Source organism: Balearica regulorum, chromosome 17, assembly GCF_011004875.1.
Source record: "Balearica regulorum gibbericeps isolate bBalReg1 chromosome 17, bBalReg1.pri, whole genome shotgun sequence".
In the NCBI taxonomy this organism is placed as follows: domain Eukaryota; kingdom Metazoa; phylum Chordata; class Aves; order Gruiformes; family Gruidae; genus Balearica; species Balearica regulorum.
This window is the reverse complement of record NC_046200.1, coordinates 4,425,188-4,440,201: the sequence shown is the minus strand read 5'-3', so window position 1 is coordinate 4,440,201 and position 15,014 is coordinate 4,425,188. Positions and strand designations below refer to the sequence as shown.

Sequence of the window (15,014 nt, the reverse complement as noted above, 5' to 3'; positions counted from 1 at the left end):
TCCCCGCCGAGGAACTCGCCCCTGCCCAGGGACCCACGGGAAGCAGGGATCAGTTCAGGTCCCGGGAAGCTGGAGCTCCCCTCTAGGTCAGGAGGAGGTTGTGACTCAGTAAAGCAGGGCTCTGCTCATTTCATCCCCACAATGTGGTGGGACCGTTTTAAAAATGACCTCGTGTTTTCCACAGGGAGAAATGTCATTGAGATGTGTCGTCTGAACGCTGCAGTGGCCAGAAAGCAATCGAGACCTTTCATTCTGTTTTATTTTTAAAGAGCTTTCAGCAAATCCAAGGTTTTTCCACTAATAGCTTTGCATCGCAATTATATTTTTCTTAAACGTCATCTCCCAGAGAAATGCATTACATGTCCCTTGCCCTGGAGAAACACTGTGGATGTTTGAAGATGTCACCTTACCCATCTGACCTGTCAGCTTTACTTCTGCTTACTCATTGAGAAAGTTGTAATTCTGTGCAGGTTGTGGATGGCTCTGCGGGAAGACGCTGTTTCTCCGTCCCTGCCTTGTTGGGAATAAAGTTCATTTTGATTATTTAGTCTGTGAGGATATGCTCTCTGTGGGGTAGGTAGAACTTGTCTCCAGGGCTCACTCCACTGCGTGGGCTGAGGTGCAGCGCCAAGGCTGTCGTGCAGACGGAAATCTCTTTGAGATGCTGGTGTCGTGGATGTTGGGTTTGGCTCCCAGAGTTTCTTTCTTCTGAGTGTTTGGGCATTTCTTTTAAAGTGATGTGTTCCAGTGCTTGTCCGTTAACGCTTAGGTTTGCCAACTACAAATTTAAGGGGCTGTTGATATTATAGTTAAGCAGTAGTGGAACAGAATCAGCAGCCTTTTGTGAGCTGAGTGGCATCAGGGCATCTGTGACGTCCATGTGTACGTGAGCATCTTCTAACCCAGGTGCAAACCAAAACATTTGCTCCACTGCCTTCTCCCAGCAGGAAGGTCTCTGTAACTCACCGCGTGCCAGCTCCTTTGCTTTGATTTTTATGAGCACAGAGGGAAGAGAGGCACTTTTATTTATCAATATTTCCAGTTCCTGCAGTCCTTTTCCAAGAGACAGTTGCTGGTCAAGAAAGCCCAGTCGAGTCTTCCCAGGGTGACTGTGGATGTGATGCTCCAGAGCCGCGGCTCGATCTCTTCTCTCCGTGGTGCAGACCTGCGTCTCCTGAGCTACGTGATGAGACGGATGTCTGTGTTCCTCTGAGCTTTCCAAGCGTGAAGTGCACAGCCAGCTCTGAGCCTGGAGTTGGACCAGCAGATCCGAGAGGATTTGTGATAGAAACACCCCTGGGGAAGGGACACCACTGAGAACAAGTCTCCTGCTGCTTGTCCCCTCTCCTCTGCCCTGGCACTGCCAGCATGGGGTGGCCTTGCAGGTGTCTCCTGGCAGACTTGCAGCCCGCCGTCCCCTCGCAGGGTAACAGATGCCCGAACGCTGCCGGCAGCCCCGCAGCCCTCCTGGGAGGCAGCAGTTCATCTCGCCACGTCTGTCTGCCTCGGCTCCTCTGTGTGCCCCTTCCACGCGGGGATTCCTTCTGCTTTCCCAGCCAAGAGGGACATGGGCAAGGGCAGCTAGAAAAAGGCGCTGATGACCTGCTGGTGCCAAGATGGTGATGGGCTGCAGAGAGTGGGGAGAGGTACACCTGGTCTCCTTTCTGTGCAGGTCCATGTGGCCGTCCCAGTGTGTGGCAGGGGAGACGTGAGGCAGGATCTGGTTTTTACAGGGCAGCAGAGACAGGCTGGCTATGTGGAAAAGCAAGCTTCTATGCCAAGCACCTGATGATGATACTGTGGAGGAGGTGAGAATAATACCTTCTCCAGACTGAAGGAGAAAGGGACCCACAGGTCCTGTCCTCTCCAGGGCTGCTCATCTCGTTGAGCAGATGTTCAGCAGGTGTTTTGCTCTTTTCCTATGTTTAATCTGAGATGAAATCGAGCAAACCCAGAGTGTAGCATCAGCCGTGTGACCACAGTAGGAAGGTGGGCTGGTTCACATGTAGCCATGGCCAGGATGCTGTCTTCAGCTAGCACCTGGCCATCACGTGTCTCCCTGGCTGTGTTTGGCCACAGAAGTTAGGTCACTCACCCGGTTCGGTGAAAGTTTGTGGATGAACTGCTTGAACGCTTGGGTGATATTTCTGTGGTTGGACAGGAGCTGCGCTCATTAGGCACCCAGTTGCTGATGGTGCTTGGGCCATGGCAAGCTTTTGATTAGTACGCTCTTGGGCACCTTCACACCAGCTTAGCCGGTGACTAGAAAAGGGCTTGATCCTGAGCGCCCTGTCAGCCTCCTTACGTGGACACAAGTGGTGGCCGCTCCTGGAGCATGGCCTGACCCGTTAATCACAACGGGTGGGATCGAGCATGGTCTCTGTGGCATCTCTCCCTTCCAGAGGTGGGACCCTGTATCGTGGCAGGTTCCTGAGGATACATCACCCTGCGGATGGGAAGGGAGAGGTAGCAGGGGCAGTGATGGGCTGAAGGTGACCAGGGATGGATCCAGCTCTCCAGACTCCTCGTGGAGAGCCCCGACACATCCCCACTGAAGGTGCGGGGAGCAGAGAAGCCCTGTGATGGGTGCTCGTATCTGGTCTTGGAGACAGCCACAGTCACTGGGCTCTCCGAAGGGCAATCCTGGTCCAAACACTTGTCCTCCCAGAGCCCAGCGCCCCTCCTGAGGGACAGACAAGAGCATCGCTCTACGCATGGGTGCTGGGGGGCTGCGGCGACTTGCCCGGGGGCCAGCCTGCCCTGGACACCGCGAGGGCGAACACTTGTCCTGCCTGCACTTGCCTGCACTTGGCTCCCCGGGAGAGCTCAGGCAGGCTTTTGCCGCGTAGACATAACAATTTGCAGCACACAGACTGTCTCTTCCCGCTCCCCAAGCCCCCCTTTCCCCTCGCCTCCCCCGTGTCATATGTTCCGAAGCGCACTGCGTTTTTCAATCAGTGAATAACAACCACGTACTCTGCCGTGCCGTGTTTATGTGGATTACGTCGCAAATGGCTTGTTCTGAGCCAGCTCGCTCGCGCTGCCTGCCCTCCCACGGGCTGAGCCGGGATGCACCGTGACTCAAGCGGTGCTGCGGGGAGCCAGCACCCTCCAGTACGGCCGGGGAGCGGGGCTGGGGACGACGGGCGGGCTGGGGGGGGTGCAGGGACGGGCGCCCAGGCTGGCACAGCTCGGGAAGATGGGAACCTGCACCGAGGCGGCAGCGCTTCTGATGGGTTTAAGTTTCTAAATGTCAGACCGTACCATTTATGCCTTCATTTTTCTTATTTATTTCAGCCATTATACAACCAGCCTTCAGACACCAGGCAATACCATGAAAACATTAAAATGTAAGTATATGGCAATAAAGGCTATTTTAAATGTCAGGTTGGGCATTAGGCTGGAGCGGGAGGGATGCTAGCTCGCTCCCAGACCCCGATTAAAGCTGCCGAGGAATCGCAAGCATCTTTTTAGAGCTGGTGTTTCGCTGCTCGGGGTGCCTGAAGCACAAAGCAGCTCCAGGAGCCCAGCAGCTGGGAGCCGCAGCTTCAGACGGATACTGAAGGTGCTGTTTGATTTTTTTTCAGGGGGGGTGGACATGGGTCCTGGCCGGTGTCTTGGTGTTTTCCCAGCGAGCACTCACCTTGGGTGCTTTCTTCTGTTTCATGCATACTGAAGTATGAAATCAGCTGCCAGCGTGTGTGTGTGTGTGTGTTTGCATGTGGGAAAGATGAGGTAAAATGAAAAGTTGCAATTACAATTAGATTTTCATGAAGCACCTCTTGAATGTCTTAATAACAACTGGTTATTTCAAAGATACTTACTGAGACTTAGCAATCATCTAATTTGATTTATCACCTCAGTACACGATTTAATCATCAACCTGCATTTAATAACCACAGTGACTTCCTGAGCATAGAAGAAATATAACAGATAATGAGAACAGCGAAAATTGTGATTATTGTTGGAAATTTAAATAGTCAAACCAGATCTGAAACTTTTATCTGCCTTGAATGAACTGATGATTGCTCTGAGCTGCCTGCAGCGTGTCTATTTTGGTATGAGCTTGGTCAGCTGGCGATAATAATCTTTAATAATCTTTTAACAGAAGTTAATAATCTTTTGCTTCTCGGTTGTATGTTAATCGATGCCGGGGGGTTTATAGGGGAAGAGTTAATGTACCTCTGCTGCTGTGCTCTGCTGCAGGGGAGCGTGGTAGGCACTGGCAGTGTTTAGATGCTGTCTGTCCCCAAGGGCTGTGGGGAAGAGGAGGGTTCGGTGATGTGACCCCGCTGCTCGCTGCCCGACCCAGCTCGGTTCCTGCTCCACCCAAGGCTTCCTGTGTCATCCAGGCAACGCACTCGCTGTAAAACATTCAAACCCCAGAGTCACCCCGAGCCCTGTGGTTCCCACGGGGTTCAGCGGGTCCCTGAGCAGCCTCGCTACCAGCCCTGGGCACGGCCACCCTAAATGGGAGGGTCGCGTTCGGGTACTCGGCGTTGGCCTGGGTGCTGTCAATAAACCCAAGGTGCTGCTGCGTCACGCACCTCTGGGGCACGGAGCATCGCCTGGTGGTGGGTGGGGAGGGCAAGCAGACAGAGAAGTCAGTGGGAAGTCATTGCTTTTTGCTTCTGGACGTTTCCGTGGCGCCTTGTGCCGGCGATGCGTTTGCTCCTGGTTGTTCGAGCTTGGCAGACACTGCTGCGGCTCTTGGGGCAAGGACCGACCCCTCAGGGTTTTGACACGCGTGTGCTTTGGCCAGAGGCTGCTGGCATTTCAGCCCTCTGGCCGTTGTCTTCGGTGGACACGCTGCTCGCGAAGGCAGCTCTGAGGAGCGGGCAGACGTGTGCCCTCCGCCCTGGCTGCTTCCCCCAGCCCACCCGGCTCAGGTGTGCTTTTCTAGCTGCAAAGATGTAAAAAAAGCAAACAAAACCAGAGCCACCCCCTCCAGTTCACTGATTTCAGTGCAGGACTAATGAAGTAGGTGATAATTACACTCTTGGGAGAGGCAATGATGCCTGACAGAGGGTCCGTGCTCCCTGCGGGCTCCCAGCCCCCCCCGCTTTTGGAGTCTGTTTTGCTGTCAGGGCTGTGCCGGCTGATAAACCACCCTCTACAGCATCAAGCGCTGGCCCAAGGACGTGCCCTCCACGCTGCTGGTTGTGACTCACCCTGGCACTGATGGCGTGGGGCAGTCGCTGTCTCTCGGGTTGCCCCGGCACCTCTCTTCTCTTGAAGAGCTCCACGGCCCATCGCAGGCCGGGCGCCGAAAGTGGCAATTTCAAGCTGATGGCTACTTTTGTCCTTGTAAGAACGAGTTAAAAGTAGATCCAGATACTTCACCAACTCTCCATTCCCCTGTCAATATTTCTGGGTTTGCGATCGCATTTTCCTGTGATGTAAATGATTTCCTCTCCTTGGTTGCTGCCTGAAAGATGGGCACAAACGAGAGGGAACTGACTGCGCAGGTTGGGAGTGAAACCGGTAATAAGATGTGAAGGCCCGTCAAACCAGGTCCCCGTGCCGTCAGAGCAGGCGCCCCTCTCCATCCCTCCCTCCGCAGGCATCCGCGGGGTTATCCCAGCCCCGGGCAGCGGGCAGTCCCGTGCGGCTGTAGCGGTGGCGGTGAAAGACCGAGGAGAGGTTGGAACAGGCAGGCTCGGGGTTAATGTTCACTGTGATTAATGCTGCAAAAAAATGGGAAGGAAACCACACGTTTTAATGAAAAGCCTCCGTCTCCTCCTTCCAGAAACCTCGTAATTAGCTGCCTTCAGCTGGTTATTGATGCCAGCCGAGTGCGTTTACGGATCTAGGTCAGCAAAAGGCCTTTGAGTGATCTCAGCTCCAGATGTTTGCTGCTTTTGACCATGGGCCTGTTTCAAAGGTCCTGGGATCTGAACCGCACTTCGCTACTTGTTGGTGGACATGCAGAGAAATCGGTGTGTCCTGTTCTCCCGTCTCTTGTGTCCCTGCTGCACATTAAAGGACATTTGGATGCTTGGGAGGCAGATACAAAATCAAGATTTCAGTGGTTGTTCCAAGCAAATAATTCAGGGTCCTTTGACCAAGAGGAAAAGGTATTAACCTTCTCTGTTTTGACCAAGTCACGCTTGGAAGTTCAAATCCTACCTACAACTTCTGCACAGGCTGCATTTGAAGATATTTTTTTGGTTTTTTTTCCTTGTTCTGAGTATGTTTGTGCCTTTCTGCTCCAAAAGAGCAGCTTCTGCTCCGTAGCCTGGAGGTGACTGTTTCGGTAGGAGATGGAGTAAATCCTCAGGGTGCTGGGACACATCAGCCATCGAGCACCAGAAGGACAACTGCCAGGACACCACAGGTTATATTTTGCCAAGGTGTAATTGGATGCAGATTCTTTTGAACAACTTCACCCTACGCAGATTTAGCCATGATGAAAAAGCCTTTTGGCAGGTTGCTGGCGAAATCTAGGTTGTGATTCTGTCCACAAAACCTCATTGTGTGCTGGCTCTGTTGTGCTAAATAAAAACTGCTCCCACATGAAGCTGGTTTGGAGCCGCCTACCTGGACACAAGAGGACGGCCAGGCTGTTACTATTCACAAATACCTTTTTTTTCTTTTTGTTAAACATTTCCTAGGGTGGATTTTTTTTTTCTCAGTTGAATGTTTGCAAGTGTCAGTGGGAAGGCATTTGAATATCACAAAGCCAGGATTCCTCGATTTCTCTACAGCAATACTCTCTGCCTTGCAACGCTAGTTTAATTCTTCCTGCTTGCTTGCTTTGCTTTTCAGTTGGGATGAGTCACTTATGCTAATAGAGCTGACTGGGGAGTCGAGGGGAGAATTTCTGCTCTTACTAAAATGTTACCGGTCTCTTATTTTCATGGAGTTTTATGGCCTGTCTCCTATTCAGTACAGTTAAAATTAATTTCATGCCCCAGTTCATTCCAGTGTTCGCAGCTTCAAAAGCTTTTAAGTCCTATTTAGCTGCCTCGCTGTGCTCTGTTACTCGTCTGCTTGGGTCCCTTTGGTTCACCTGCGAGTGCAGGCTTCGGGCAAACACGGTTAATTTTGTATGCTACATCTGCCGCCTGATCTAAGGCACCGTTGAGTGGTTTGTACCAAAGACGTGACCTACCTTTGATGGGACTGTCCCCTTTCTGTTTGAAATACCTGCTCTGTTGGAGGGAAGGGCTCTGCCGCTCTCTCATCGAGGAAGTGGAGAGCAAGACGGTGCTTAGTGCCCTCATTTTCATGGGGATGGGGTGAGCTTTGCCCCCATAGCTAGCTTGGCCCTTGCTGTCTTTCAGGGTGTGAATTTTTTGGCTTTGCAATGGACTGACTCCTCCAAGTTGCAGCAACACAACTGGAGGCCACTTGAGTGACTCTGCATCAGTTGAGGGGGTTGCAAAGACTCAGTTAGGGGTTTTTTTTAGATTTTGCTGAAATACAGCAACAAATGCATAGGACAAACGTTAAGCACCAGTGCATCTGGCCTGGGTCTCCTATTTCAGTGTTTTGCCAGCTGGATGTACAAGGATGAGAGCTGCTCTTCCCACCCTGCCGTGGTAGTGATTTTGTGTATTCTCCAGACTCCCGGCACCAAAGATATTAACCTTCTTTCCTCAGAGTGTTTGAAAAATGGCAAGATGTTGTTCACATGAGCAGGATCAATTACCTGCTGTCTACCTGGAGAGATACTCTCCGAGGGGGCCTTCATCTCTACGGCAGGAGATTCCTGCTCAGTCAGCCATGAAAAACAGCCCGGTAGGACTCTCCTCCCCGCTTCCCGAAGCAGTCATCTTGAAATCATAGTCTGTGGGATTTGTGTTTGAAAGCAAAGTATGAGCTTCTGAGCCTTGAAAAAGCGCACAAAAGGAAAACTGAAAAGCCCAGAGGAAGTACGTGCAAGGTGCCGTTCCCAGGGTTTGCTGTAAACCTTCTCTTCAAGAGCTTCTCCTTGTGTTTACACCGAAATTCAGAATTTTTGGGGTGAAACCAGGCTGCATCCCCTTGAGACACGTGCAGAGGTGTCAGAGAACCAGGGCCTGAGTGTACAGTTAAAACAGATCAAAAGCTTGGTGTTAGTCTAGTTTTCCTGTGTGTTCCTGCAGATCCAGCAGCAGCAAAGCCGCGTCCGCTGTTAATATTTGCACATCTGGGTCGCTGTCTGCAGCTGATGGTTGGTTTTATTTTGGGGGGAGAGGCAGGGTGGGAACTTTGCCTCTGCAGAATCAAAATGTGAAGTCTGGATTTTCAGAGAGGTTTAAGGGCTTCTGAATATCTTTTTCTTTCCAAAATGCCTCTCCCCTTTCTCCCAAAAGAGCAGAACAGCTTTCTTCTGAAAATCTACTAACTATGGCTTTCCAAAGCACTTGTCACTTTCGAAAATTTAAGTCATCTTTTCATTACTGGCTGTTTAGGGGTTTTAGTAGCACTGCATTGCCTCTAAATTCATAGTCGAAGCCTGACATGTAACATAAATGCTCTTCCAAACCCTGTCATTACTAATGCATTCTCTTTCAGGTCTTTTTATTAGCGCTTATAGACATTTTCCTCATTAGAAATTCACCTAGCAGCTCCCCACTTATCCCATTCAAGGTTTCTCATCTCTTTTATTCTCTATTGGCATGTGCTAGGGCAGACGTTTTACCTCGTGATGAATTCCTAAATGATGGAGACACACACTGCAACCTTCTGCTTCTTTCTCTTGCCACTGAAAAGCCAAGTACTGGTTTGGCGTGGACTATCTTGCAACAGTTGGGCTTGCAACGTCAGTTTTGGGCTTCAAGCGAAGGCAAAGGCGTAGGACGTGTACCTGACCGATGGCCAGAAGTGCTTCTGCACTTGGACTTGTCTCATCTGGTTCTAAGCTCGTAGGTGCTAAAGGGGATGGGCATGAATTTCCTGTCTGATGTTGAGAGCCGTGGTTGTGGATGTAACTGCTGGCCAGGGGAGTCGCTTGAGCATCTCAGTGGGAACATCTTCACAAGGAGATGGGACCTGGACAGACTGTGCTGGGGGTCTGGCCGGGGCAGGCTCTCATAACAAGGCGCCTGTGTTTGCCAAGGCATCTCTCCTCTTTCGAGCACAACCGTCTCGCAGATCTCGGCACGTGAACACCAGGTGAATTAATAGCGCAAACTTTTTCATGAATTACAGTGATGAGTTTGAACCTCCAAAGCTGAATGCATTTCGGACCTGCCGGACATGATTTGGGGAGCTGGGAGACCTCCATCCAAATGGCTTCTTTCTCTTGAGCGTTGTTTCTGGGCGCAAACACAGCCTGCCTGTCTGCACGTCCAGAGTTACGGACCTCTGCCACTCTCTTCTCAGTGACACTAACGGTGCTGGGGCTTTAGTCCATCCCAGTGCTGAAGGGCTCTGGGGTAAATTTACTGAAGATCTGCTCTGCTTTTCTACCCCAGAAGATGTTTCTGGGTATTGCAAGGAAACGGCTCCAAACAGCCGGCTTTCTGGGAACGTGCCCTGCCTTGGGGTTAATAGGTTACAGTGTATTACCAGCTGGAGCTGTGTGTTCTGGCCGTTTCAGAGCACGGAAATCAATGAGCACGATGACCCGTGAACAGGATGACCTGCTCCCTGCCCTCTCTGCTGGGCGTCTTGCAGCTGGTGGGGTAGGGAATCAGTGACTGCCCTGAGCTGCGGCTTGGGCTCCTGGCATCAGCGATGCACGGGAGCGGGCGTACCCGGAGACGCACAACTGTTTCTGTACGCTCTCCGTTGCCTCTCGGCTGGTTTCACCTTGGAGCGTTCTCGCTGTGCTCCTTTGGTCCCGTGGTTTGCAGGTCTCCAGTCTCGCTGGCAGCGCTTTGTTTGGCTGGAGTTTCCAGGAGGTTCCTCCGTTTCCAAGTCTTGCCTGCATGATCAATCTCGCCGTACAATGGCTTTGCCAGCTGCTCGCTGCCTCCTTCCCGTCGCTCTTTGCAGGCTTGATCCCTACTTTGTTTGCACTGGCTGTTTGATGAAAGACGTTCCTGTGTAATTAAATACCCCTGATTAGTTTTGATCAAATAGCAAACTTCCTTTCATCTCGTCCTGCACCGGCTGAAGGTCTCTCCGGGCAGGCTCGGCCAGGTGTGCTGCAGTGCATCGGCTCTTTGTATCCTCGGGAGTCTTATCCCAGAGCTTTGGCAGTGTCCACGCGTGTGTACACACCAGCACCGACGCACATGCATGCGCGCACATCCTTTTAAGATTGCAGCCTCCGGAAGGATCGTAGCCAAGTCATTCAGGTGGATCTGAGCCAAGTAACTCAAAAGTCAGAGTTACGGGTTCTCTCCTTGACTGGCTCCATTGTGAAAGCTAAAAACCAAAACCAACCTTACGCCAAGGCAGTTAAGGTGGAAGCGACTGGTCCCGCAGGGCTCCCTTTGCTTTGCTCGGAGTGGGAGATGTATTCCACTCGGTGGTTTGGAGGGTGGCTCTGAGAACCACGCTCAGGTGTGGGGCTCACCAGTTAGGTCAGTGGGACTGTGGGATGAGGATGAGTTATGCAAGGCTGAAAAGCTCCTGCAGAATCACACCCAAAATTCTTATAGAGAGCATTTGAATCCTGCTTCCTGTGCTGGTGGCAGGTGACAATCAAACATCAGGTTCTGAGTTTGGTTTACCGTCTTTGATCTCTGTTTCCTCCTCCTGCGTGCCGGTGCTTGTGGGGAGGTGCTGGGCACTGGTGGGGCTGCCCCAGGCTCCCCACCTGGGTTGTGCCCCATTTCAGGCTGGTGCCTGGTACTGGGGTTCTTGCTGCACTCATCCAGTTAATACCTGGCCCCTAAAATGGGGGACCTGCTGCTCCTGAGAGCCTCTGCCACCCTGGACTGCAAACAAATGGGCCTCTGATGTGGGAAAAACCCCAAATCACCCACAGCCTCGGCGGCAGGGCTCGGCTTGCCTTCGCTCTGCAGGGATGGTGGAAGGAGATCATCACCTGGTTAGTCCACCAGCAACAAGGACAGAAATCCTTGAGGCGTTTGCAGAGAAGTTGAGAGGAGCAGAAGCTCTGGGCTCCCAGTGCTCCCCGACCATGGCCAAGCCCCCCCGTTTTGGGGACTGTCTGGAGGTGACTCTTGTGCCTGGGGTCTGCAGAAACTCAGAAGGTCAGTGTCTCTCTGGAGAAGGCTGTGGTGGTTGTGTGACCCATACTGACTGGTCTTCTCTCTCCCTGCAGAGGAGCAGACAAAGTGCAGGACAAGCTTCTCTGGTGACCAAAGGGCTGGAATAGCTTTTGGCACGGAGAAGGTAACCGCACGTGGTGTCCTCACCTTGGAGAAGAGCTGCCTTCAGAGGGAGGTGTTAGGTTGGGGCTGCACTGGAGTAGACGAGTGGGAAATGCGTATTGACCACGTCATCGCAGCCAGTGCTGGGGGATGCTGCGTGAAGCTGAGCGCCCACCAGAAAGAAGGTCTTTCCCCATGGGTACACCGGGGAGCTGTGGAGGCCGCGGCCGTGGGGAGGGCAGAAATGTGGCTGGGCTCCAGCAGTGGTTGGATGAATTGTTGACCACAAGGATGGGGATGTGCCATCTGGCAGCCCCCAGGCTCCGTGTGTCGCTGGGTCCATCCCAGCCTGCCCCTGCCCTGCCTTAGCAGCTGCGTGGGGACACCGCCGAGCACCAGGCGGGGAACTCGCCCGTCCTCCCGACCCGATGTGGTGCGTGATGTGCCAGGCCAGCAATACTTAAAACTGTCCACAAGAGTCACTGTTGCTTTATCTAAGGAGCCTCTTCTGCCTGCGAGCTGCCCGATTTCCTCAGGTCTCCATCCGTGATGCTTTGCTTGTGCCCCTACAAACCGCAGGCAGGGAGCTGCAAGGATTCAGGTTGCCGAGGAGGACGATGACGGAGGGTTGGCGCGTTGCAAGAGCGACCTTTCCCGTGTGCTGCTCCACGCTGGTTATTTCTGCGCAAGACTCCCAGCAGACAGCCCTCACCTCCCGCCTGCGCCGCAGCAGTCGTGCTTGGCTCTTTGATTTGCCCAGGGAGCACAGCGTGTGCTTCAGAGGCGCGTGGCCCGAATTAACCTCTCTGCAAATGGTTTCCAAGTAACAGCGGTACATGTAGCAAGATAAACCGTGAAGCCTATTTATATTTACCGAGATTGTATTAACCTTTGAAAGGTTGACCTTATGCAAAAAAAAAAAAAAAAAAAAAAGGGATAAAGTGACAAAAACATTTAGGGCATGAGAGGGTTTTGTTGTTGTTTTTAATCCTTTCACGCTTTGATTATTTCAGCCTTGGTGGTGGTAAACATACACCGGCTTTCAAGGCATTCCTGATTTTTGCAGCTGCGGAGCCATTAAGTCTTTGCCTGTATTAGCACTTTCAAGGTCAGCTATGATGCAAAACTCAAGGCAACCCATCAGCTGCGTAAGAGCTGCTAATTTTCTTCATTTACTCTCCTGTTGCCTGATAACTTGTGCAGCAGATCCAGCAGCGCAGCGTGGCAGAGCCCCACGTTGCTCCTGGATGTCACCAGGCTGGTGTGGGGAGGGGTTGATGTAGCTGTGCTGGCCCCAAGGGACAATCGATGACCCCTTGCTGGGGTCCATCCTATACGTGATCATCGTGACCGTTTCCCAGTGTTAGCGTTTCCATCAGAATTGGCATAAACCAACAAACGATGGGATCATACCTTTTGGGCACAGTGTCGTGTCGGAGCGCGTTCCTGCAGAGCTGAAGCCGTGGAAGGAAATCCGTCCAACAAGCTCTCTGCAGGAGGGTTGCTGCCCGCTGCAGTACCGCACGGCGCTGGAGCCGGTGACGAAAGCTCGCCGTGTGCCACGCGAAGGGATGCGGGAGCACGTGAGGAGCTGGGGCTCGGCTGGGCAGAGGAGCTGGGCTGTGCAGGGCTGGCAAACGGGTGCTGGGTGCTGCTGGACCGACATCGCCTGCGGGCCCAGAGATGGATGCTCTGGAGCATTCGGCACAGCACAGCCCCGCTCCTCGTTTCTCATGCCTCCGTCTCCGCACAAGCCTGCAGACGTCACTGCAGCTCCGTGCCTCAGTTTCCCTGGTTTTTAAAGGCAAGTGAATGCTGTATGCACAGAGGTGAGCGGTGAGGTTTAGCTCAGCCAGTTGCCTGCAGCCTTCTTTGAGGCTCCTCGGTGGATGCCCCACGCAGAAACAAGACAGTGGCGTGGTGTGATCCAGCAGGGAGAAGCCTTTGGCAGCAACGTTTATTAATGCATCTAATGAGGTGGCCTCTGGTCTTTGCAGCGCAGCCCAGAACAACAGCGGGTCCTTTGTAAAAATGCCGTCAAAAAAGAGCAAAGGCAGAAAGTGTCCCGTGCATGGATTTACTAGATTCCCCCACCCAATGATCAATACTATTTTGATTTCTGAAACAGAATCAAAGGATATTCAAGCCCTCGCTCAGAAACCCTTTGTGGATCCGAGTGTCTCCTCTGCGGGAGGCTTCAGCCCCGTCGCTTGGCTGTGCCTTCTGCCGATGCTGGTGCTGCCTGGAATTGGGAGTGCACAGGGATTTGGGGCTGTGTGGCTTGAGCTGGGGATACTGGAGCCTGTTCCCAGCGGGTAGCTGGTGTTTTCCGTTCATGGGAGGAGTTACGAGTGCCGCTTGCTAGCGCTGCCTTGGAAATCAAGGTCTATTTTTGCACCAAAGTGTTCAAGGCAAAGCCAAGGGACTGAAGATGTAGTGCAGCTCCGGCAGTGGTCAGGGACTCCGCGTGCATCCCATACCTCTGGTGACTAATTAAGAGGGGAAAACAGAAGTTACAAAATCTGAACGGTACTATTAGGACCGAGAATCAAGCCCAATGTGTTTCCTCCTTGGTAAACTAAAAAGAGGCCACAAAGCTGAGTGTGTCCGTGCTGGAGAAGAAAATCATTCCTGTCCCAAATCCTGCTGCCTTTCCTCTAGCAGCTGTACTTGCTCTTGGAGGAGGTGGTGGTTGAAGACCCCACACCCGAAGAATTTCTGTCCTAAATAAACCTGCTAATTATTGGGTGCCAGTGTTATGGCGTTGCCCCCTGGCCCTGCTCCGGGTCCCCACGCGCAGGTGGGCTGGGATCCCCCAGCACGCTGCCGGAGCGGAGGTGCAGCCTCGGCGGTGGGCTGGAGGGACCCGGGCTCCCCAGGGCAGCGCTTGCTGCAGGATCGCTGTCGTTCCCCATATGTGCCAGCACGTGGTTTAGTGGTGTAGCCAAAAGAGAGCTTTAAAAGTGAAAAATTTTTATATTTTCTGTGATGTTCTCCATCCCCCAATTTAGCCAGGACTGCCCCCACTCCTCTCTCTCTCAGCCGGACCCTCTGCCCCTTCCCAAACGGTCTCTTGCTGCTGCTGAGGTTTAGGGATGTATGGGGGGACGAGGGTGTTTTCTCCCCTCCCCACTAGCCAGGCAGGGAGGGCAATGAGGAAGCAGCAAGGGTGTCTTTTCATTCTGCTAAATCCTGCAGAACATGCCTACATGAGACTGTTAAGCTCCTGATCAGTAATTACACACTGCAGCTCTGCCTTTAATCGGGATAAAAGACTTAAGGAAACTCCTTTGCCCCTGGTCTCTACCTTTTACCTAGAGATTTTATTGCTGTGAATATTCGTAACAGGAACAACGGCAGGAGCTCAGCTCTCGGGTTCGTGCAGCCTCCGGGCGCCCGTGCAGCCTTTCCAGCTCCTTTCTGCTTTGGCACTGCTTCTCTTTGAGCAATTATTTCCTGCTGTCTTTAGCAAGTAGAAAGAAGAAGAAACCAGGGGAGTGTCTGGGCAGACGCTGGGTTGGTTGTGGTTCCAGTGGCTAGTTTCTCTCTTGAGGTCCCTATTCTGCAAGTGGCTGAACTTTCCTGCCTGGTTTGTTTGCAGCTTTGTCAGGCACAGCTCCAAGAAAGCAAGAGGTTAGGAGATACGCGCTGCAAGCTGTGCCGCAATCCTGCTTTCTTATCAGCGTCTCGGAGCCCAGGGGTGAATAACCCCTTGGGAGCGTGCGTGTGTGTGCGCTGACAGCTCCCTCGCCGCTGGCCGTGGGGACCGGGGCGGCCCGGGGTGGCCTCTGCTCGGGG

General features: G+C 52.7%; 1 protein-coding gene across 1 annotated transcript in view; it reads left to right on the top strand.

The window, feature by feature from the left end:
- NCOR2 (nuclear receptor corepressor 2) overlaps nucleotides 1-15,014 on the top strand; it is a 253,337-nt gene that overhangs the window by 144,045 nt on the left and 94,278 nt on the right. The window contains exon 8 of the mRNA XM_075769454.1: nucleotides 3,298-3,350. Within this exon, the coding sequence (XP_075625569.1) occupies nucleotides 3,298-3,350 (53 nt within the window). The remainder of the gene's footprint in view (nucleotides 1-3,297; nucleotides 3,351-15,014) is intronic.